This window comes from Metopolophium dirhodum, chromosome 5, assembly GCF_019925205.1.
Source record: "Metopolophium dirhodum isolate CAU chromosome 5, ASM1992520v1, whole genome shotgun sequence".
Taxonomy (NCBI): Eukaryota; Metazoa; Arthropoda; class Insecta; order Hemiptera; family Aphididae; genus Metopolophium; species Metopolophium dirhodum.
In genome coordinates, this window is record NC_083564.1 from 27,455,380 (window position 1) to 27,479,582 (window position 24,203).

General features: G+C 31.6%; 4 protein-coding genes across 8 annotated transcripts; 2 read left to right on the plus strand and 2 right to left on the minus strand.

The window, feature by feature from the left end:
- Window positions 1-64: 64 nt before the first annotated feature.
- On the minus strand, window positions 65-3,040 carry LOC132944269 (SUZ domain-containing protein 1-like). Of its 2 annotated transcripts, none has more exons than XM_061013527.1 (5): window positions 2,788-3,040; window positions 2,445-2,500; window positions 2,196-2,367; window positions 2,053-2,132; window positions 65-270 (listed from the first exon to the last, which is right to left on the minus strand). In XM_061013527.1, exons 2-5 carry the CDS (start codon window positions 2,474-2,476, stop codon window positions 141-143), a joined length of 414 nt encoding a protein of 137 aa, XP_060869510.1. In that variant the 5' UTR covers window positions 2,477-2,500; window positions 2,788-3,040; the 3' UTR covers window positions 65-140. The 2 variants fall into 2 exon arrangements, with proteins under 2 accessions (XP_060869510.1, XP_060869509.1); XM_061013526.1 differs by having other exon boundaries at window positions 2,701-3,039.
- Window positions 3,041-3,232: 192 nt separating this feature from the next.
- LOC132944266 (uncharacterized) lies at window positions 3,233-6,407 on the plus strand. 4 transcript variants are annotated; one of them, XM_061013523.1, is made up of 3 exons: window positions 3,233-3,370; window positions 3,498-3,546; window positions 5,117-6,407. In XM_061013523.1, the coding sequence occupies exon 3, from the start codon at window positions 5,158-5,160 to the stop codon at window positions 6,208-6,210; it is 1,053 nt and encodes a 350-aa protein (XP_060869506.1). In that variant the 5' UTR covers window positions 3,233-3,370; window positions 3,498-3,546; window positions 5,117-5,157; the 3' UTR covers window positions 6,211-6,407. The 4 variants fall into 4 exon arrangements, with proteins under 4 accessions (XP_060869506.1, XP_060869507.1, XP_060869505.1 ...); XM_061013524.1 differs by lacking the exon at window positions 3,498-3,546 and having other exon boundaries at window positions 3,239-3,370; XM_061013522.1 differs by lacking the exons at window positions 3,233-3,370; window positions 3,498-3,546 and adding an exon at window positions 3,861-4,117.
- Window positions 6,408-6,880: 473 nt separating this feature from the next.
- On the minus strand, window positions 6,881-13,234 carry LOC132944268 (uncharacterized). The gene is made up of 3 exons (XM_061013525.1): window positions 12,735-13,234; window positions 9,563-9,990; window positions 6,881-7,175 (listed from the first exon to the last, which is right to left on the minus strand). The coding sequence occupies exons 1-3, from the start codon at window positions 12,939-12,941 to the stop codon at window positions 7,085-7,087; spliced, it is 726 nt and encodes a 241-aa protein (XP_060869508.1). The 5' UTR covers window positions 12,942-13,234; the 3' UTR covers window positions 6,881-7,084.
- A 7,142-nt stretch (window positions 13,235-20,376) lies between these two features.
- LOC132944612 (uncharacterized) lies at window positions 20,377-22,618 on the plus strand. The gene has a single exon (XM_061014055.1). The coding sequence runs from the start codon at window positions 20,433-20,435 to the stop codon at window positions 22,026-22,028; it is 1,596 nt and encodes a 531-aa protein (XP_060870038.1). The 5' UTR covers window positions 20,377-20,432; the 3' UTR covers window positions 22,029-22,618.
- The last annotated feature ends 1,585 nt before the right edge of the window (window positions 22,619-24,203 follow it).

Here is a 24,203-nt window from a genome sequence, read left to right on the forward strand (position 1 = left end):
TTCCAGAGGTATTATCATTATAGTGTACTTAATATTTACAACTGGACATTAGAAAAGTACAATATAGATTATAGTTGTTTTATTATGAAAATCCTGCACTTAAAAAATGTATTTAATTTAAATTGTCTAAATTGTTAGCGTTAGCTTCGATGATTAAAACCTTTGGTGTTATCAGGCCCACGAGGCTGTCGAATAACATTGTCTTCAACAGCAACACGGACTATGGGCTGTCGCAGCACTTCAACTTTCATACTACCTGAAGAACTGGCCCTAAAAATGAAAAATAATAATAAATACACAATAAAAATAAAACACATGTATAGTATCTTAAATGAGTTTTAGATAAAATATGGCAAGTATAAGAATTTATATTAGTTTTACTTTTAATCCTGACGTATAAATACACTTTAATGATAAAAGAACTTCAAAATGTATATTATTCAAGTATGGATAGTATAATATGGACCAAGTTTTTAAATACATAAAACTGCCATTTAATATTTACATGTTATTAAAAAAAATTAATACATTTCTAAAAACGAAGAAAAACAATTATACAACAATTTATTTCTTATCGGTTTTTATAGTTTTAACCTTGAAAATAATAATTCAAAAATGTCCTCTCTTTATTGGGTCAAAATATTATATTAAATTGGTTCTTTTGATTAACTTTAAATAAAAATATGATTTGTTTTTAAGTATTTTTGAATACATAATTTAATTTTATATTTTAGGGATATATTAAAATAAAAAAAAATTTAACTTATTTACTGGAAACAGTCCAATATATGACCTCTAACATTATAGAATAAAACATCTTTAAGTTATACTCGTTTTAGTACTATCATGGCTACAATAAACACAAATTATATATTAATGATGACATCTTTGGATGTTATTAATTGTATAGCAAATAAAACATTTGACAGTTTAACTAAATTAATACTTGTAAAATAAGTTTGAAGTTATAAACATTTATAAAATAAATATAAAGAAGACACTAAATTACATTTTTATTAATGAAACTTATAACATTGTATGGAATATTTGGTCACATCCGTATTTTTAAAACTCTAGTGAGTTTTAATTCAAAAAATAAATTCTTCTCTAGTGTTTTTAGATATTTAATATTATACAAACAAAATAAAATAATTAACATATCTAACCATGGACTTTTAATGTATATAATTAGGGTTTTAAAAATCTTAGTGGATTCATTGTTAACTTTCACCTCCCAATGACTTTCAATCTTTGAATCCCACATCGTCATCTATATTTGATTATAGAACAAAATATTTTTTTTCATTATTAAATCAGGTCTTGTCTTGTCTAATATTAATTTCTTAGAATATAAGTAGTAAAATATTTTAATATATTAATACTCTTATTAAGGTTCTCACTAATTTCATAACTATCACACTCACAATAACAAGTGTAGGTAATTAGTTTCTAAGGTAAGTTCTAATGATCTGAAAAAATGTCAAGGTCCAGATTATCTTATTTTTTGATTAGCAAGTTATTTTGCGTTTAACATAGAGAAATAATGTAAAAAAAAAAATCAGCAATTAAGTAAAATATACTTGGCAGTCAAAGTAATTTTCCTTCTGCGTTCTGAATCCGAACTATTGAAAACCCTCGCACAATAATAGTAAATACAGGTAATTTAGAACAAGAGTAATAACTTAATATTGTTAATGATTGTTAAGTATTAAAACTTACATTTTAAAAATAGGTATAGGGAATAAAATAAACTAAATGTCGTATTTATACCAGTCAATTTATTTTTCAAATAAATTTTTTAGTATGAACTAATATATAAATATGTACTTGATACTTAGTACCTACATTGAAATAACATATTTAACAATGATAATAAGTAAATAAATACTCATTGAGTTCTTTAGTTTATTTATTTATTTCAAATATACGGACAGTATTAAATGTAATTTATGTTCTAATTCAATTATTCAGTCGGGTCATTAATAGGTACCACATTAACACTACTTTAAAAGATTAATTTATGTAATTATTACATAAATTGTTTAAAGTTACCCTTCATCATCAGCATTCAACTCTTCTTCACGTTCTTCGCCCATTATTCGCAATCTAGCTTCTGCATACTCTTGTTTTCTCTAAAGTAAAATGTAATGAGTTAAAGAATGATTGTTACAATGATTGTACATTAAATTTCATACTTGTTCCAAAGATTTAACTTGTACTTTGGGTTTATCGGCATTATCATTTGCAGCATTATCCTTCTGCGGTCGTTTGAGTATTTTGACAGTGGGCTGTTGAGGGACTGTCATCTGTTGATGATGGTTATATGACAATTGTAAGCCAGGGGGCAATATTACAACATTGCTATTGCTAAAAATGTTTGCACAGAAAAATAGTTTATATGTCCAAAAGATACACACGACTAAATAATGTTTAAAAATAATCACTTTTCATTTTTGGTAGCAGACGCCAGTTGCATTTTTTTTATTTGAGTGCTGAGAACCTATATGTGAAAGCAATAATAGAAGGAATCGTTAGTTGACGACAGTGCATGAAGTCTAGGTACACTCTGTAGGTGCAATCGGCGAGTTGGCTAGATCTGTACGCAAATCAAACCGACACAACAGATCGCACCAGACGGTGGGCCGGCTGACCGACCCACCAGGCTCAACGGGGCAAAACAGTAACACAAACACGACTTACAGACGGATCGTCCAGAGCTTCCCAGCTTTCATAGGGTTCAGTTGTGCCCGTTTCACAAGTCGCCATAATATTGTACATACTACTCACTCAGCGCGGGATCGGATGTTGTGCGTGTGCGTTTTACTACGACGTCCACTGGCTGGCGGGTCGAGGCATAGTTGGCGGGAGCAGAAAAAAAATTGTAGCTATAAATAATAACGATGATGTACGACGATACGTCTGAATTTGTAGAATGCCGAAGTCACGTAAACGTTGTCGTTATAATTATTAATTACCGTTCGACGCAAGAGAAAAATGTTAAAAATGTATCCGACGATAGCCGAGGTATACAATGAATAATAATGATTAATGAATAATTTTATATTGTGATATAATAGCAGTCTTGGGCCCGACGACAATTTTGACAACACGTCGAGATTACAAGAGAAAGTCATGGAGCAGACGATAATCGTCAGGTGCGTTACGATTTTTTCTTTTTGGTTGGCAACACGCGTTCTGGATTTATTAATTTTTTTCCGTTTCGGACACCAACCGCCACTACCGTTCAAAACTTAAAAGTCCAAAGTTTGAAATTCTGAAAACCGATCGGAGCCGCGGAGGTCGTACAAACTATACACAAATTACAAACGAATAATACGCAAATCATCGTTGGCGATTCAAACGAAAAAAAGTAATAAACAAACCAATTATTCATTTACCCATTGGCTCGACACTCTGCGGCCTGCGGGCCATGTAGATGCTACAAAATGAATGTATTATGATAGACGACAACTGAGTGTTTAATTAATGATTACTAGGGCGCAGATAAAAACAAGGAAAATGCTGATTTAAATATTTGATGCACCTGTAAGTAATAATAATTAATATGACAAATCTTAAAAAAAAATGCCATTAAAAACATTTTTCGTCATGGCTTATGTTAAAAAAAAAAATATTTTTGTATAATATAGTACCTATATGTACGTAAATTCTTTGGAAGATGTCGGTTTGTGTGAAAATATTATGATCCGATTTGTTGACACTAATCGTCTTATTATCTTGTGCGTTGTGGGTAATTTTGTGAGGCGATCTGATGTCGTTTTTGAAATTCAGTTGTAACAATGTAACTCCGTTGGACATTATTTACGTTTGATTCATCTGAAAATATGTACAACCTTTTTATGGATAAAGATTTTCTTTATCTATATTCTGTAATCTGTGTTCATTATTGTGCCAATCGGCAATCTTTAATCTTTTTAGTTTTTCGTATAATAATAATAATTAATATGTGTTTGGTCATTACTGATTAGTGATTAGTAATTACTCATTACTTATTATACCGTTTAATCTTTTTTTTTTTTAAATAGTATTTGCTATATTTTAGTAATTACTTATTTCAAGTCTACTCTAATAGCTACTCTGGTATCTAGTTATTCAGGTATAATTTAACAATAATAACTACAATTTTATTAACTGATCATTATTATCCAGTTTTGTCTATTCTTTCGATTGTGACCCAAACACTCGTTCACTAGTAGGTGAGTGCCCATATTCTTAAGTCATTAATAAATTTAATTTTTAATTTTAATTTTAATATTATTCAATAGGTACCAAATAACCTTAACAATATTTATTTGTCTATTGTTTAATGAATACTTAAGGAGCTTACTGCAAGTAAAATTCTTCAATATTTAAATCTCTTTACAACAATAATATAATTGACAAAAAAAAATTAGACCAAATACAAAATTTCAAATAATTAATAAATAACTAAAATCATACCTTTTTTTTGTACTTTTTAAATAATTATATGTACAATATTGTTCAATGTGATTAATAAAATAAGATTTAATTTTAAATTGTTTGATGGCCTCTTATGTTTGATTTTATTGGTGGCATAGTATTACTTATGATAACAACTTTTTGAATATTAATTTATTTAACATTATACCTAATTTTAAAACTTATTCACTAACATAACAATAATACATAATATTATAAGATCTTAGAACATATTGAATTGAGACAAATGACATTGGGGCTTAGACATCTTAAAACAGCTTCCCAATTGATTATATTAAGCCAAATTAAATATTTATATAATTTATAAATATTGCCTCTTCTAATCTAGGTATTTTGATCTGTGATTGGATTGATCTCCAAATATATCAGAACCATGTTCATAATTTTATTTTTCAAATAAACAGTCACGTTTGTGTTTATTAAAAAAATTAACATCTTCATATTATGGTTGTTCATTTTAATTAATTATTTGTACACGTTTAGTAACTTAAAAATTGTTAGTATTAATACTTGAGATACTTACAGTAATCAGAACTTGTTTGTCTCAAAATACCTAAAACATCCTTATGTTTCAAGGTCATTTGATTATTTTATATGAATTTTTTAACTGAGTATATTTTTTTTTTTATTTTAGGCCCAAAACAAAATTAACAAGTACATAAATATTGCTTTGCCATGGCACCCAAACCAGTATTGGGACAAAATCGTAGCAAGTCTAATAGCATCTTTATCAAAAAACTTAATCGCTGCTTGGTTATCAATAATAATTTACGTAAGCGTATTGCAGAGTTATCGGACAAAAATAAAGAATTATCAAGGACTAGGAATAGTATGTTATTAGAGAAATTTGCTTTGCAACATGAAAATACCACCATTAGAAATTTAAATATTCAACTGTCTACTAAGCAAAATATTATGCATAGAAAACTTAGTGTACTTGAACAAACTATACAAAGCTGTATACCTTCATTGGTAACTATGTCACAATGTATCCCATCAATGTTAGAAAATGTTCATGAAATGAGTAAATTGGAAGTCAAAGAATTTAACCAGGAAAAGAAAGAAAAACAGACTAAAACTGTAAGGCCTATAATCCATGGTACAACTATTACTAAACCAACTGCTTCAATACAACTAAATATGTCACCTATCATTGAAAGCCCAAGTTCTAGTTCCGAACGAACGCCAAAAAGTCAACGAAGATCTAGTTATAGAAGCTCACCTCACTGTAAACTTAATATGGAACCTTATGTAAGATTAAAAGATGTTGCAGCTATGTTGAAAAACTCCAAAGCCGTTCCTAATGAAAGTCCTAAACGTCAATTAAATGAAAGTTTAGGTGAAGGCCCGAGTTGGTTGAATACGCAAGAAAATCAAATCCAATGTTCTAACAACAATATTAATGTAACCCAGTATGGTAATAGTTCTCCAAGATTAATAACATCCGATGAAGCTCAAGCTGATGTGTCAATAATTGTTTCTACTTCAAGTAGTAGTATGAATAATACATCTAATGAAACTGAAGTACGGCGCAGTGATTTTATATCATCTCCTATTGATTCAAGTATGCTAAGAAACATCACATGTCGAAAACGTAATAAACGATCTAGTGAAACAAGCATTGCATCAGATATGAATGATTCAACCTCTTCAGTAAGACCTAGTAGATCTGCAAGAAAAAAGATCAACTACAAAGAAAAGAGCCTTGGCTGTAAACTTAGAAGATAATTATTTAAACTATCATAAAACCAATTAAGAACATGTATTTTAAATGTAATAGTGTGTATTATATGCAATTTGTCATAATTGTTAAGCAACATTTTTTTTTTTTTTTTACTGATGGTTATAATATGGTATGCGTTTTAATTCTTAACCACATTATTATATATATTTTATTTGATTAAAGGAAGTTGAGTAGTAAAAAATATTTTACAATTTATTATTAAGCAAATTTTAATAATAATAGTTAGTTTTGATTTCAGTTTTGTGGATAAGAAAGTAAAGAATTTATATGAATATAATATGTGACAAGAAATAAAGAATACAGTTAGAAAGTGTCAACTGTCAAGTAGAGACAGTCTAAATATAATCCATCTAAAAAGTAATATAATAATATATTTGTAAATATCATAATGTTCTTGTGTACTATTGATATCAGATAAATAACTTGAATAAATAAAATGATTATTAAGTTGTAAAAATGCATTTATGATAAATTACCCTAGATTTACATTTAAATAAGTAATCAACAGTTATACAAATTCATAAGTATTGAATTAAAATATTTAAACATGACTAAATCTATAACATATGTAACATTCATCTCATCCAGCATTTACTTTTTGGAAACAAAAAATTAATAATGACTACAAATTTGGATATTTAAGTTCAAACAATATCATGTGAATAGCATTTATTTTAAAAAATGTATAAATAATTACACGGTTAAATATTATAATAATATATGGAAACTCTTATGATTAAGTAGGTACGATTAGAGATAAATAATAAATAAATAAATAATAAATATTAAAACGTAATTCGTTCGGAGCAGTATGTGAGCATATTATGAAAACAAAATTAATTTAGTCTATGTTTTCTTTTAATTTTTCAACACACTAACGTCTTCGGTGGTCCTTTGCTGTGGTTGGAATGACTTGATCACTCCTGGAGTGTGTACCATTTGCAAAAACCTAGAAACACAAAACAAATTAGATATTATATAATATTAATTGTGGTAATGTGGTGTTAAAATCACGGATTATCAATTCCGAAACTGCAGACGTTATGAGCGATGTTTTCGCGGTTTACAATTTGGCTTCCGATACATGAATTTGCAGAGGCAAGAGATAAAATCGAATGACGGATAATGTTAATGTACAGGCACATAAACGCCTATACCGTTTTAATTAAAACAATATTATAGTACAATAAAGGTAGGTACGTCTTCCCTGCAGCGTCCAGACCTCCAGACGCAGCATGGAAAATTTACCTTCAAACAAACAAAAATTAAAGTCATGCCACACAAACACCTTTCAATCAAACAATAATATTATTAACAACATTTCTGATGTCATATAATACTAGACGTTAGCAATACTTTGCAAGTCATATTATATCTAATTTGAAATTTCAACCGAACCCTGTTCGGCGCCCGGAACGAGTTCTATAGAAACGTAGAAACATGATGTATTTGTAGTTATTATCACCATTATTATTACATAAAATATATTATATTATTATAATGACGCTCGATTTACTATAGACTTAGGTACATGACGGCTGGTTTATTGCGATTCAAACTGGTTTCGTGCGGCGATAAATGATATTAAAATGTGTAATATTATGTTGAAACTTGAAGTCGCACTCACACACTCAAATTTGTACAACTGTAAAATATAATATTATATGCACATGTACGCCTATAAATAGTATAAAGTGCTATTCGTGTAGGTACCCAGAAAAACGGTATAACTAATAATATTATTATAATTATTGTGAGGCAGGTATTTGATTTTAATAATGTGTACCTATAAATGTTTGTACGACGTACACCGACGAAAATTGATCGCAAAAACCGTTACGATTGGTTCTCGAAAACGCATATACAACAGTAGTTGCTGCAGCTGCTTACTTATAGGCGGACATTTGGTTGAATTTTTAGGGGGGTTATATTATACAATGTAAAGTGACCCCGTGTAAAGTTACAATTTGGGGGGGGGGGCTACTAAAATATTTAGGAGTGTTACAGGGTATTTACAGTAGTGTCCAGGGGGTTCGCCAGCTTTTTTTGGGAGAAAAATATTGTTTATAAGAATGAGTTTATTCCAGTTTGTATTGGTAATGCACTAATAATACCACGGTCGTACATATTTTATGTATACATACTATTATATACCGAATGATTCACCAAGCATGCTCACCCCCATTTTTTCCTTTAACAATGAATTTATTCAAATTCTGATTTTTAAATATACTCATGGGCCTTATTTTAAAATTCTTGAATTTTTTTGTACTACCTGCTTAAGGAAAGTCCTGTGGCGATACAAACTTCTGTTTTTTCAAATGATAAGCCCCCTTTTTTCTGAAAACTATTTAGTGGGTAATTTTGTAGAAAATGTTGGTGTACTTATTTCAAAATTTGAATGAGTAATTTTTCACTTATTAAAATATTTGTATTAAGGATAATAGACCTTAAAAATGGTTTTAGATAAATAAAAAATAGACGTAAAACTGGACCTAGTATTTATTATACTTGGGCCATTTTTACAAATTATTAATATTAATGACTACAATTTTCAAATCACCATAACAATCTTACAAGCCCATTATAGTATTATACCATGGGCCTATTGTTTTATAAGTCCCCATGGGTCACTTTGGGCTAAAACATTTTAGCACTCCCAAATTTAAGACTGAATGTCTATGGCCATTACATGATGGACATTATCCTGGGAACTTGAATTTTAATAACTCAAAAACTACTCGTAGGAATTTTGATTTTCATAATTAGGTAAATCCTACCTACCATTAACTATGTTAACTATTATTATTTGACTTTTGCTTTTAAATAGTTAGCAGTGGATAAACTAAAAGTACTATAAACAACACTTCAGATTCTATTTAACAATTCAACGGTCTGGCCTCAGGAGGACGCTCTCCGACACAGGTCTCCAACCAACTGCCATACCATACATTGGTATCATAATACATTAATCTCTTAGAGGGGAGGGGGAAGATTTCCACCCATCATACAAACAAACATATTATATGCAACATACTATATTATATTACTATTAGCCTAAGAAATATTTTTAACAACTATTTAAAAAAAAACCGTCAGCTAACAATTAAAAATAAAAAAGAATGGTTCTCATTTGAAACTCAATTAAAAATTAGCTATATTTATATTGGAAGGTACCTACCTATTTTACATTTTTTTATTGTTATTTGTAGTCTGAAATGTATAGGATAAAATATAATGGAGTCTGGGGAGCGACTATTAATAGGTAGGTACGTTGTGACTTATAATATTATAGCATAATATTCCTAAATATATATGTATGTATTCTATTCTCACGGTAAATGTGGTTTTCGGATGCGCCGACACCGGCCCATCGGATCCCTGAAATATCCGGGTCCGCACTTCCGGTTGGCCGTGCTGTTCGTTGCGGACGCGGTTGCGGAAGCTGTGGCGACAGTCGACGGTGACTGACCGGATGGAGGTGGCGACGACAACGGCGATGATGTGACGGCGATCACCGACGACGGTGGCTGTTCGGTAGGTAAGTCGGAAGTGTTTCCGTTACTAGCGATTAGAGCCTCGACCATCTGAACAATTTTGTCGCTGTTGGACGGCGAGTACGGGTCAAGTAACGCCAGCGCCGGTGAACTCGTACTTACAACAGCCGCGGTGGCCGCCGTGCTCGATGTCGGAGTATAAGTCGTGGACGAGTTCTGCGGTGGTTTGGACGGACCTTCATCCGTGTAGTCAGGTAAGTCTTCATACTGCGCAAAAATCGTGTTAAGTATAGGTTAGGCGTGTTCAGCATTATTTATGCGTGTCTGACGGATTTAGATGGATTATATCCCTATAACTGGCAATACTTTTTTTATGGTAGTCATGTTTTGTTATTAAATTTAAAAAAAAATTGTACACGCATAGCCTCATAGGTAGTTTGAATACCTACATATATTTATAGTTATAACTCTTCTAAATAGACTACGAATTGGACATGCCAGGAAAACTCGAGGTTTTCTAATGTCCAAGTATGACCCACCGGCCACCACCCGAAATCTGTTGAGTTACAAGAACGGTAAGGTACTTCTATAATAGAATGCCGTAAATTCACAGAGGAACTCGTAGGAAGCAAAATACCCAACGCCGCAACGCCATAGAAGGAGCCATCCAGAAACTAACCAAAACCAATACCTATTATTATTTCTTAAAGAACCAAACTAGATTAAGAAAAATATTTTATAAAGGTAGTTAATGGCCGTTGCAACGCACAGCCGAAATGTATTACACTATTACGATGAATAAAAAAAAATCCAATAATCAACAGTTTAGCTTTTAGCAAACTAATCTACATCTAATTATGAAATAAAAATATATAGGTTTTTGTCAAAAAAAATAAGAAGTTTTTAACCATTAAATGGCCATAAATGTACCTACAGTCTTTTAAAGATTCTACACCAAAAAATGCCTAAAATGTTTAATGCTATAAGTTATATATTATTTGCTATGACTCTTTCGTATGCTATATAGGTGGGTACACCGTACACGGATTTTACCTAAGTATATTATATTATACGACCGAGTCGAAAAATTTGCTTTTAAAACGTAGGTTATAAATTATAATATAATATTTGAAAAAAAAAGCGGGTAAGTAGATGTCGCTCTGCTGTACAGTAAGTTACAAGTGGGTCAATGTATAATGGATTGTATTTGACTTGAATTCAATGATATAATATCATTGTATAAGAAAAATGATTCTGAGCGGAGACGGTTTATCAGTCTGGATTTTTTATATTTTTATAATTTATTATAGCCTTTAAGTTGAATTAATATTATAATATTATTATTTCTTATTCGTTGCTACGGTGGTAGACAAAGCGTTAGAAATTAAAATCCTATTTTAAGCGGTTTTTCGTAATTTGTCGGTATAGTTTTTCATGTGGCATTAAGTATAATCATTGAGAAAATCGAAAAATTACCTCTGTAAAGTACCATTTTGATCCAATTTTCTAAAAGATAAGGTACTATATGTTGAAATCAAAGCACTTCTTCTGGTAGAAATTTTGTATACAGGATAAAAAAAAAAATAACACCATTGTAAAACCACTTTTTTATGGATGTAGTAAGTATTCAGTATTTACTATTTTTAGTACTATTGTTTATAACATAATCGTTTCAAAACGATGGCTGTCTAAAAAATTTACCTCACACTGTGATGAGGCTCACAGTAACATGAATAACTTATTTTATTATAATACTTTATTTATGTAAAACAGCGCGTTTAAGTCTCTGTAGATCGAATAAAATGTGTATTATATATATTATATATAGGATATAACGTATAAATATAAAATATATTTTTTTTAGTTTATTAGAAAATGCACAATCTGTAAATATTATTTTTACAATAGAATACCTATGTGAAGATATGTACCTACATACACATGGAAATGGCTTAAAAGACTTGTTAGAGAATAAGGCACCCAATCGTAACATTCTAATCACAACATATCATAACAGCGTGTTGTCTGTATTATGTGAATTCACACAATAATATAATGTTATAAACAGATTCGATCTTATAGACCGCCAATTACATTCTATTCTACAACTATATTATATTATCGGCGCCGGTCAAATTGAATCGATAATTTATAGTTGGTACCTACCTACCTATAATCGTATTAAATGTATTGTTATAACGGTAACAATCATATAACCTCTCAAGCTTACAACCAACGACTGGAACCGTACCGAAAATAACTTGAACTTTATAAAAGTATTGGAACCAAAATCCTGTATTAAAATTATCATTTTATATTTAAATATAAATAAAGATTCCTTATTGAAATATGTTAGAAAAATATAAATAAATATTCCTTATTTAAATATATTAGTAAAATATAAAGACATTTTTCCTTGTGGCTTTAGTCGTTTTTTATTTAAATTTTTATTTACTGGTAAGGCCGGCTTCAAATATATATGTCATCCACCGTACCGTGTGCCTTTTATTGTATTCTGATATTTGTCATTGTGATCATGATATCCATGATTTCTAGAGTTGGGACTTCTGCAGCTCGACTTCTGGTCACGACTCGACAGACGATATGTAGCTGTGAACCATTCTTGGATTGTATTGGAATTAGTTAAAATCGATATTAACCAATCCGACATTTTTAAATTTGAAGAACCTACATAGCGGAGTTATGGGTTTGATTGCGGTTGCGGGGAGGGTGCTGAGTCATCCCAAATATTAAATTATAGAAGCCCCCACCCCCCCCCCCCCCCCATGCAGCTAATTCTAATTTCTTAATATAATATAGTTTAATATTATAATAAAATAGTTATAATTTGTCGGTGTAAATAATAACAGTTCGTGTAAGAACCGAAAACCGAAATCGTTGCGCTTCTCTAAGGAACAAAGTACAAACGTACAAGAAATCTTTAAGATTCCAATCCCTACCCTGTAACGACGTAATATTATATTATACAGCTAATTGTAACATTTGCTCACTTCGTCGTCGCCACCGCCGGAGTCGTCGAACACCGCGTACAGTTCGATGTTCTTCAAGTGTATCTGCAGATTGTAGTCGCCCGTCTGACTCTGGTCGAACTTGATCGTGGCGCCATGCGTCAACAGCACCAGCGCCGACAGCACCAGCACCGGGACAGCCGCGTTGCACCACCGTCGCTGTGAGTACCGCATGCTAGCGCGGGTCATGTGCGCCGCGAGCTGCAGCGCGGACGAGATGATAATATTACAGAATCAACAAATAATTGTTACAATATTTACGACGGCGACCGCGTTGTGCACCGTACAATAATTTATTGTAATAATTGTGTATTGGCGTCGTCGCGATGATGTACGGACGCGGCGTATTTCGTCCCGTATGTGCGGCGATATCGCGCGACGACACTGCAGCAGGCAAGCGATAATATCACAGTACCTGTTACATATGTGGATATCGGGAAACGAGTGGTCCGCACAGCGTCTGATGCGCGACTGAGCGTCTGAGCCCGCCCCTGCGGTGGCCCGCGGTCCGGCTCGTCGCCTCTGCGATCAGGCGCGGACCAGTTCGAGCAGCGGTACGCCGACCCGCAAATAGCAATATCACTTTGCAGAGCTGCTGCTGCAGCGACCTCGACCGCGACCGTACCTATATTATACAGGGTGATTCACCGACCATGTTCAACCCCGTTTTATCCTTTACATTCGTTCAAGTTCTGATTTTTCGAATATTCAGGTCTCAAGACGAATATTATACTTTTCAATTATAATAATGACACTGTTTAATAATTATTTTAATTTCTTGATATTTTTTTTTGAGACATTCGACAAGTGACACAAACTTATTTTTTCAAATGAAAGCCTTATTTGTTTACTATAAATTGTTATGAGCTGGCGATTTTTTTTTTTTTGTATGATATATTGATGTATACACATTATAGTTCGATCGGTATTTGTACAAATATTCTGCGGATTGCGAATTATTAAACCATAATACATAGCAATGTACCTAATGTATTTTACAATTTTAAATTTTCACATAATACGTATAATAGGTATACTGTACAATGTACATAATAAATACATATACGATATAATTGATATAAATTATAATATGACCCATCCTTAAATTTAAAATAGAATTATTATAATTGTTATTTGTCAATATTGTTGTCAAATTTGTCATAACTTTGTAAGGAATAGTATTATCTAATTCTAATATAGGCACCTAGTTATACTTAAATTATATTTGTCGTCTTTCTGGAAAAAAATGTAGCCCCCCTCCTCATTTCAAATTTATAGATCCACATCTGCATGCGTGTGTAGTGACTTCACGGATAATAGACCACGACGACAGTATAATTCTAGAGTATAATAGAAAATTGAGCTGTTAGGGTTAAATATTATAAACATCCACGCCGAGTACCGAGTAAGGGTCGAGGTATGATGTCAACTAAATATATCAGTTTATTTTGAGGGCCATAAAATATACATTGAATAATTGTACTAAAAATTTGTTTAAAAAAGAAACCGTCAGTATAATATGCTGTGTTTCGTAAATATAATACAGTATGTGTATAATGTATTGAATGGTAAGTATAGTATATATAATTATAACTTATAATATGTAATACTTGTTAAATATTTTCTAATACAATACTTTAACCTTAGTACCTATATATCATAATATAACAAAAACAATTTGCATACGATTTCAAGGGGGGGAGCTGGAACCCTTCACCCCCCACGATTTAATTACATAAATAGGAGAATTAATGCATTGGTTTTTGTTTATTAAAATTCGATAATTTCAAATTCCTATCCTTGCAGGTCTGTTAAAAGTTTTATAATTAAACTTTCTTTTTTTTAGTTAACATTCGATATATTATCATACATACTAATATATATTTATACATATTATTCACAAAAATCATACCTAAAACCAATTTTTACAAATATATTTTTGCATTTGCTTACCCAGTAATAATTATGTTTTTTAGTTGTACTTGTACTTGTACAACATATCGTATGATTCCTGTTGTACATCGCAACCACTCTCTCTCTATATCTGTCTTCTTATCGCCTCCTCTCTTGTATATTCCCTATGGTTTTAAACCGTGTCAATGACTTTCGCGTTCAGATACCCCGCTGTGGTTCCATTGATGTACAAAAAATATTCTAAAAAGAGATAAAATCGTTGTACCTACATACGAGTATAAGTACAATTAACAGTTCTTGGTGTCTAAGACTTAGTCAGACTCGTTGTAGTTATATCCATGTACAATGTACATATTTAAATATATAAATATAATATATTAGGATATTAGGTATATAATAGTAAATTAGTATATTATATACAACTCAATTTCTCTCAATATATCTTCATTATTATAATATGTAATAATGAAAGTATATTTTACATAGGTAGTATATTGTACCTATATTACATCTATATTGTTACTACACATCAAACTCATCTTAAGATATGATTAACTTTTGACAACAATTATACAACATGCAAACTCAAATTAATGGAAATTTGTCGAATCCACTGCAACCATCACCATAAGATAGTATTTTCTTAATACGGTCGAGTTTTTATATTATAATGTTATTTTACCGCTTATATAAATATTAATTTATTATATTATTGTGTTATTCGTATATATTTTATAAATACATATTATTGTAAATATATAGATATATACATAAATACATACATATTAAGTTCTCAACTTCCGGAATTGCTGGCCAAATCGCCAAATTAAACCCCGGCTATATCTCTGCCACTGTCAAATTCATCGTTGCCGCAAATCTTCTCAATAGACGTTAGGGTGTATGAACAAAATATATAGGACCCGGGTCAACGAGATCTCAGACATATGGTATAACGCAATATGAATCCGTTCGTCAATTTTTATGTAATCCATATTGATCATATTCATATATAATATATTATATATATATATATATATATATACTAATATGCAAATGTACCATCGTCATCCGTCAAAACGGGTCCGTGTCAATCCATCCCGCAATACTGGCCACTGCAGCCGAGGGTTGTTTTTAATTTAAAAGAAAGACAATATATATATATACACCTAGTATTCTATATATATTGGTATTTCGTAGGCCGATCGAATCCGGAACAAATACTTTTCGCACATACGCCAATATGTATACCTATATATTTCTATCACGTACTGAAATCCGCCACGTTGCCGTTTGAAATGTGGGCCAAACTTGAATGCGTTTCAAACTGTGATTTTGTTGTTGTTCCGTTCGGAAACTCGGACATCATTGTACAAGTTATTTCTCTTTGTGGAATATCTGGTGGCGAATGAATGGCAAACAGAAGACGAATCAATCGGCTTATATAGAGACAGTCGAGACACAAGTTCGAGGTGTGTTTCGCCGAGGTGGTCGGTGGAAGCGGAGCAAAGACCATGGGATTCGGGTTGCATACAACGGAGCCCCCTAGTGATGTGTAATTAGTACCTAATTACATATATTGTATTCAAATTGCAAATTTCTACAAAATTCTTTCCGCGATAATATGTATTAGGCACCATATATATAAATGTTATATATATTGTTATGTGTTCGTTGTCCAATAGACACACACACATCAGAATCGATTAAAAATCGTAAATAATTTATGTACAAATATACAATACCAAAACTTCCGAAATAATTATCACAGCAATTTATTACAAAGCGTATAATTTGATACTTTTCTAATTTTCTAAATTTATACTGCCTACTGGTGGGTAATATACGAGTTAAAATATATCCTATATTAAAGTAGAAAATATATAATTAGGTACCTATCTTTAAAATGTATACATAGCTAGAGTACCTATTATAGTAACTATAATGTTTCATACTTCCGTGTCTAAACCTAAACACCTTCGTCTAGTTATTTTAAAGTCGAATGTAAATGCAGTCCTATATAGACTTTAATCGACTGTATTGTATAATTTGTATTTATATTTTAATGTAAAAAAATATATATTCCCATCGGTTGGGTTCGACTTCGTGCGCATTTATGATCCATAGGAACTTATACAAGAACAATTTGCAGGCTCTTACTTATTTACTCATTTACTTTATACCTACTTATTTTCAACAAACAAACAACTTCATTTTAAATCATAATTAATTATTTGTTTATATGAATAAACTACATATTATATAATATAACATATTATATTTATATAGAACCATTGAGAAAGAATAATGATACAAATTAGTAACTACACATAGGTATCACCCGTCTTCACAGTCAGATAATTTTTTATACCCTGAAACAACTATAACTGTAGTCTTACAGTGTGCGTTAGATGACAATGTATTTTCGATTTACTTATTTAGCAAATGAAACGTGACCAAATATAGGTACCAAGAATATCTACAGAAATAATGGCAGACTAAAAAAATAGTCACACGACCGTCCAACGTACGTGAGGAATTATTCTAGTTATAGAAAAAATTGTATATAAAATATAAATGTATGTTATGATTGGTTGAACAACGACGGTCAAGTTTAAACTATACACACGTAAGTTCATTATATTTCGGTCGAAGTCAATTCGAACAATGGTTCTATTTTCACTCATATACTCCACCCACAATAACAGTTAAATTTTAAAATAGGAACGCAAATGTTATCGGTTTATAAAAATACGTTATATTTACAAAATATAAATAATACGTATAATAAATAAATAGGTAATAACCGTTAAAATATGGAAATATTTTTTTAGAAAAAAAAGTATAAAAACATAAATGCTATAACAAACATATTACATAGGTATAATATTATGTAAACATCCTTAACGGTAACGGGTGGAAATTTTAATACAACTATTATAGTTATGTAGGCACCTATATTTAAACTTAAGGTAGGTACCTTAAGTTTAAATGTCCCTAATATAAAATAAAATTAATAACAAAATGCTGTTTAGTCAACAACCCTATAGTGCCTGTTGGGAAATCCGAAATCGAATTGTTTGGCTCACTTAACTTGTGTAGAAATTGTTACTGAGAGTATAATATATAAGTTCAATTGGCGATATATGCAACATTAAAACACCATTACGAATGACGAAATTATGAATGTTATAAATACATAATATATTTGGTTGCGTGTACGAATGGTTAACTACTATGTTATTATAAATTGTAGAAAGTATTATAGAATATACGTATATTGTCTGATGAGCAGTGATAACGTATTATTGTTATTCGTTCGATCCATAATAAAAGCGTGCTCGTCAATAGTATATATATATATTATGTACGTGGACGTGACGAGGAATGCATTTAAGAATTCGAATGGAAATAGATAAAATAAAATACCGAACAGGCAACGTATATTCTACATTATAATATTATGTACCTACAGCAAAATAAAAATGAAACAACCTGTTTTATGTGGCGACAAGCTGATCTCAATATAATATTTGGTCGTTGTAAACACGTCTTCGATAATATGTGTCATATCACTCATATCATATTTCAGTATATTTTGATATGTAATAATTTTAATAATAAAATTGTTTATCCGGTCGTCCGATTACTTACACCGGACGCGACCTACAACACGCAATATGTATTGTGTTTATAATGGTTTATTATTCTTTATTTATATAATACATACATTAATGTGCACGCGTGTCTGCCATCCAGCATGATTGTCTAGACTCTTAAACTTTTCTGGCGAATCATCAGCCACTGAGACCGATCAACATCTGCAACACGGAGTTCGAAAAGCATTAATTGCTCCAATTTACATAAATTATTTGTTTTAATCCTGTGAACGTATTTTACTTGTTTATTTCGAACAATATGAACCACGAGTGAAATACAAGTTCCAAAAAGTCATCCACTCCATAAGAGCTGCAGGCGTGTATCAAGGCCGTGCCCTTGTCCCTTAAATCGTTGTACCTATACCTATATAACGCATAATGCCGAGTGCTTACCTACCTCCATAGTCCGCCAATGCCTATAGTGCCTATACCACACACGCTCAAATACTCAATATGGGCACCATTATCACTTTTGCCGATTACTTAAACTACCTCTACGGTATATACAATATATAATATATACTATAGAGTTACACAACTGGCATAATATCGATTAACTGTCATATACCTAGCCACGGGAAATCTTAAAAACCTCCTAATAAAATGATAACTGGAATTGTAAAATCTACGGAGAGTATATACAAATTAACGAAAATAAATCTACTCATATTTTTCTAATCTTCGTCTAAAAAAAAAACCAAAATTCCTTTTCGTATCGCTAGACTTCACCCACACTGCCACGTATTTTTATTCTAGTATTACATATTTGCTTATTGAATAATAATATGGAATACAGCTTATACATAAACTATTGTATGATAAAAAACTGCGATTGTAATTTGTTTTTCTTTTATCCATCATTTGACTGACTATTATATTATTATCTATATGCACAGTATAAAAGATAAAATTTTAAAAGTGTATTCTGAAACGATGGATCCTTCCCCGCGACCACCACACCACTATATAGCTATATAATATAATGGTTATATGAATAAAACAAGTGCCTACTTAGATGAAGCTATAACTAAAACGTTATAAGTTACAGGTACGTTTTTTACGTGTATATGCATTAATGAAGCGTGCTGCTTGCGCATACCTAACCGCGTGCACGTACAAAAATAATAAAATATAAATAATAGCGCGTGAAATACATTTCGGACAGCCATTTCCATGACCGTCGAATTGATTCGCTGAAATTCACTCGAGATGATGAACTCGGCTCCGTTAGCAAGCACGGAAAATCACGATTTCGTGCACTCATAACGGATACGTTGGCAGACTGCAAATACATATATATAATGATAAAATATACACAGCCGTAATAGAGGAATATTTTTTTTCAATTATGTTTTTGTATGACACGAAATCAAAGTAATATGACACCATGAACAGGACAGTTTTATTATTCTAGAAGTACAAAATATAATCAAAGTCTGAAATATTAATATTAAAATTAAATTTAGTTAAATTTATTCACTATGTATTATATATTTCGCTATCAAAGTATTAATGTATTATGACCTTATATGATTTCTTATGCTAAAACGTATTTTTATTTCACGCACTAATACACTTGAGATTTACAGATATGTATTGAATCGCTATAGTAGGTACCTACCTATGTACTAGATTGAAAAGCTATTATACTGCGCATACCTCTTCAGTCTTCATCTACCTACACATTATACAAACAAGTTAATGATTTTTAAGAACGAGTTCTGTACTTAATTGTCACCTACTCGTTTCTCGGTAATGTGTTAAAGGTCAATATCATGACTGAGTGAGTTCGATGACCGTCCAAATGCTAATAATACTTTTCTTAAATCTCAACCGATGGCGGTCAGAACAACTATATAATTAACCAATTCAGTGTAAACACAATATAATATTATAACGGTACCTGTACGTATACAAACTCGGCTATAGACAAAATTAAAGTTCCGTGTACGGTGTATTTAAACTGTAATTTCCAGTTTGTTGTTGCGACTACCGGTTATACGAAGACATGACCAGTGAGTGCGCTAGGGGAAAAAATACCTTCTCGATCGTTGCCAAGCCATCATATACAGTAGCAATAGGAGCAGCAGTAGTGTAGTTATACAGCACGATGGTGGTTGCGTTGCAGATCGTTTGTGTTTTGGCAGTTTTCTGTGGGGCCCTGCACGCCGCCCCTACGGTAACGTACGACCAGAGGCAACAGGGCGAATTCAATGTGCAGGTGGATGTGGACGATGTCGCCATAATATTGTTGGCGAGCGAAGAGTTCGCCCAGAGAGCTATACTGCAAGGCAACAAGGTGCAACAAATATTCGGGCGCCACAACGGTGTAAAATCGAAAAAAAAACATCACAAGAAACCGGCGAACTGCAGTACGATAGCGACGGCAAACCCGGAAGTACCCTACAGCAGCGAGTCACCACCGACATACCTTCCGACATCATCGCAGGGATACGAAGAACTGTACTCGACGTCAAGTCAAGACTCATTACAGGGCGTGGTAATCGTGGCTGATGTAGTGCCCGTGTTTGAGAACGTTCCGGCCGATCTTGGTGGTCAAAAAGCCATCGCGAGCCATGCGAGTTATCCTGAAGTTACAACGCCGAGTGCAGCTGCACAGAATGCGTTTGAGAAAAATTTCGATTCGGCGGAAACTGGAGCAGGTGATGTCGCGGTAAACTCTTCTGAAATGGTAGCCGTGAAAACCGTAGAAAAACCTGCAGTCGGTGCGACCGTCGGAACCAATAATATTACAGAAACGGCTGCAATAGAAACAGTAGACAAATCTGCAGATGCAACTACAACATCATCAGAAATCGCGAACGGCGATTCGGAGACCAACATAAAGACAGATGAGATACTTTCAACGAATTTCGAAGAAAAGCCCGTAAGCATATCATCCGATATAAAAACAGTAGAGAAAATTACAAACGACGAAACTGTTAAAAACAACGAAACACCGGAAAAGAACACTGAAGATAAATCATACGAAAACACCACCGTAAAAATAGTAGAAACTGTGGAGATCGGAGAAGTCAAACCCGCCGAGATGGTCGTCATAAAAACTATAGAGAAACCTACGGACAGTGCGACGAGCGGGGGATTTGTTGAAGAACCCGCAGTGGACGCATCGCGCGTAAATGTTTTGGACTCGCAAGTAGATACGAAAACAACTAACGAACCAACTGAAATGATCGCCATAAAACCTGTAGAAAAACCAACATTCTCCGAAGTCTTAAAGGTCGTAAAAAAACCTGTGGACGCGGCTGATACAGGAAAGGCTGCAGATGCCCAAACTAGTATAACGACGTCGGTAGATTTGAGCAAAAGCCCTACGGAAATGGTCGCTATGAAAACATTGGAAAACCCACAGACTGCAGTAGGGCCAACAGATACAGTAGAAAAGTCTGGAATTACAACGAGTACAAAGCTGGTGGAAATACAAGAAGACACAAAAAAGCCAAGCATACCATCGATTGAAAATATTGTCTCGAGGTCGGCTCCGAAGCAAACCGAAATGGTCGCTGTGAAGACAATGGAAAATTCGGCGACAGTAAAAAGTGTGATTTCCGTGAAAACTGTGATCAAACCTGGAGTTCAAAAGTCTACACTTTCATCAAACAGTTCCTTGATCATGCGTAAGGTAGGCGATCGCAAACCGTTGCCTACAATCACATTAGAAGTGGCAACTCCAAAAGTATTATAGGTAAAATACTAGTTGATAATTGTTACATTTTAATGATATTTAGATAGGTATTGAAGATGTTTTTGTCATTTTAGAACTATGATTACCGAGTGATACAAATTAATTAAAATTTAAAATGTCCATTAGTATTATTTGTATGTATAAATATATTATTATATTTGATAGTGTTAATTACTAAAATAATAGGCAATTTTAAGATAATGTAATATTGACTATATAGCACACGTTTTAAAATATAGTGATACGCTTACATTTTAGATTTATAGATAAGTATCATCGTTTTACTTTAATATCCATAATAGTATAAATATATTTATTCTTAGTCTAAAACAACGATATTATAGTAAATTTGTATGTATAAAAAATCAATCTTTGATTAATATTGTGATATCTGCCATCTACATTATGAATTATGATGGATAATATAGGTAGTTTATAGAATTTATACCTACCTATATTTGTAATAATTATTATAACTTATAAGTTATAAGTCTTATGAGCTACTTTTAAGCATATACTAATAAAATGATAAGCATTATTCTATTGTTTTGTTTAATAAAAATCATTTTATGAATAACTAAGCATAATAAAATATTTTTCATATTTTTAATCTATACCTATATTATTTTATTAGTGCCGTGGAGTGACCTTGTCATAATAACGGTGTAAGGTTAGCTATCACTAAAAAAACGTACTACCGCTCCTATCAATTGTTTCTTCACTCAAATATTAAGATAATTTTTTCCAACACTATATTCATATGATACTATTATTAATAACAAGAAAAATATAGGTAGTTGGACAGTTGGTATATTATTATAAATTTATAAATATTGTATGGTTAAGTAATGAAACTACAAAACTAAACAACGGACATCGATTTAAAAAGACGTCGCACCCGCATGTGAAATTGTCTCCGTCTTATACACGTACGACATAGCACATTTTCGTTGCTAGTTTCAATAGGGTGCTGTCTGTTTTGATATCAAAGTGAATTGACCTATAACGAACATTTAGGTACCTAACAACATTATATGTGTGTTCTCTCGTTGGTATTTTACGATATTTCAATTTTTAAGTGAGTTGTGAGCATTTTCAAATATTAATATTTTACATACACATAACTCACTTAAAAATTAAAATATCGTAAAATACCAACGAAAAAACACAGATAAAGTTGTTAACTAAATGTTTGATATTAGGTCAATTCACTTTAATATCAAAACTTACAGCACCCTATGGAAACTAGCGAACGACAATGTGCTATGTCGCACGTGTGTAAGACGGAGACAACACATGCGGGTTCGACGTCCTTTTAAGACAACTTGAAAAAGTAACTAACAGTCTTGTAAAGTACTTGGATAAATGTATTTGAGAAAAGTATTCAAATACTTTTTAAGTACTTTTTTTTCCGAGTTATTCGAGGGACGGAGGAGGAACCGCGTTAGCATTATACTTCTCCTACTTTTTAAGTACCTACCTAAATACTTATTACTTATAAATATGTATTTTAAACAATTTTTAAATGTATTTTAAATACTTTTTCAAAGCATCTGTATATAAAATCAAATACTAATTTTCAAATACTTTAGTTTATATATTTTATATTTTTAATACTAATTATCAACACGTAAAAAAATGAACAAGATTTATTTTTTATTTTTTTACTGTAAATTTTACTCAACCAAAAATTCTAATACTTCGACAAAAAATCAGATGAGTATATTTTTATAGTTACGCCAAATGTTAAGGTGTAAAATACTCTATGAAATTAACGTACAACATAAAAATTGATTCTGCAGTTGGGTATTTATAATGTAAAATCTGTTATAACTATAATTTATACTGTTGTATTTTTTTTACTTTTAAACTACAATCTTGCCGAAGTGTAACAATTTCCCAACTACCAAGAGGAAATTGACGACCGCAGTCAGTAATAACTAATATTTAATAACTATTAAATAATAAGTAATATATTATAATATATTTTACTATAAAAACAAATAATAATAAAAGGAAATTTTCCGTAGGTAGCTGGTAATATTATTTTGTTGTTTGTACTATGATTATGACCAAACGGAAAACGAACTGTAATTCTAATGATTAAACTGAGATGATAAGAAATCACTTACATAAATAATTTTTAAGTCTAAACATTTCATAAGAATTAAATTC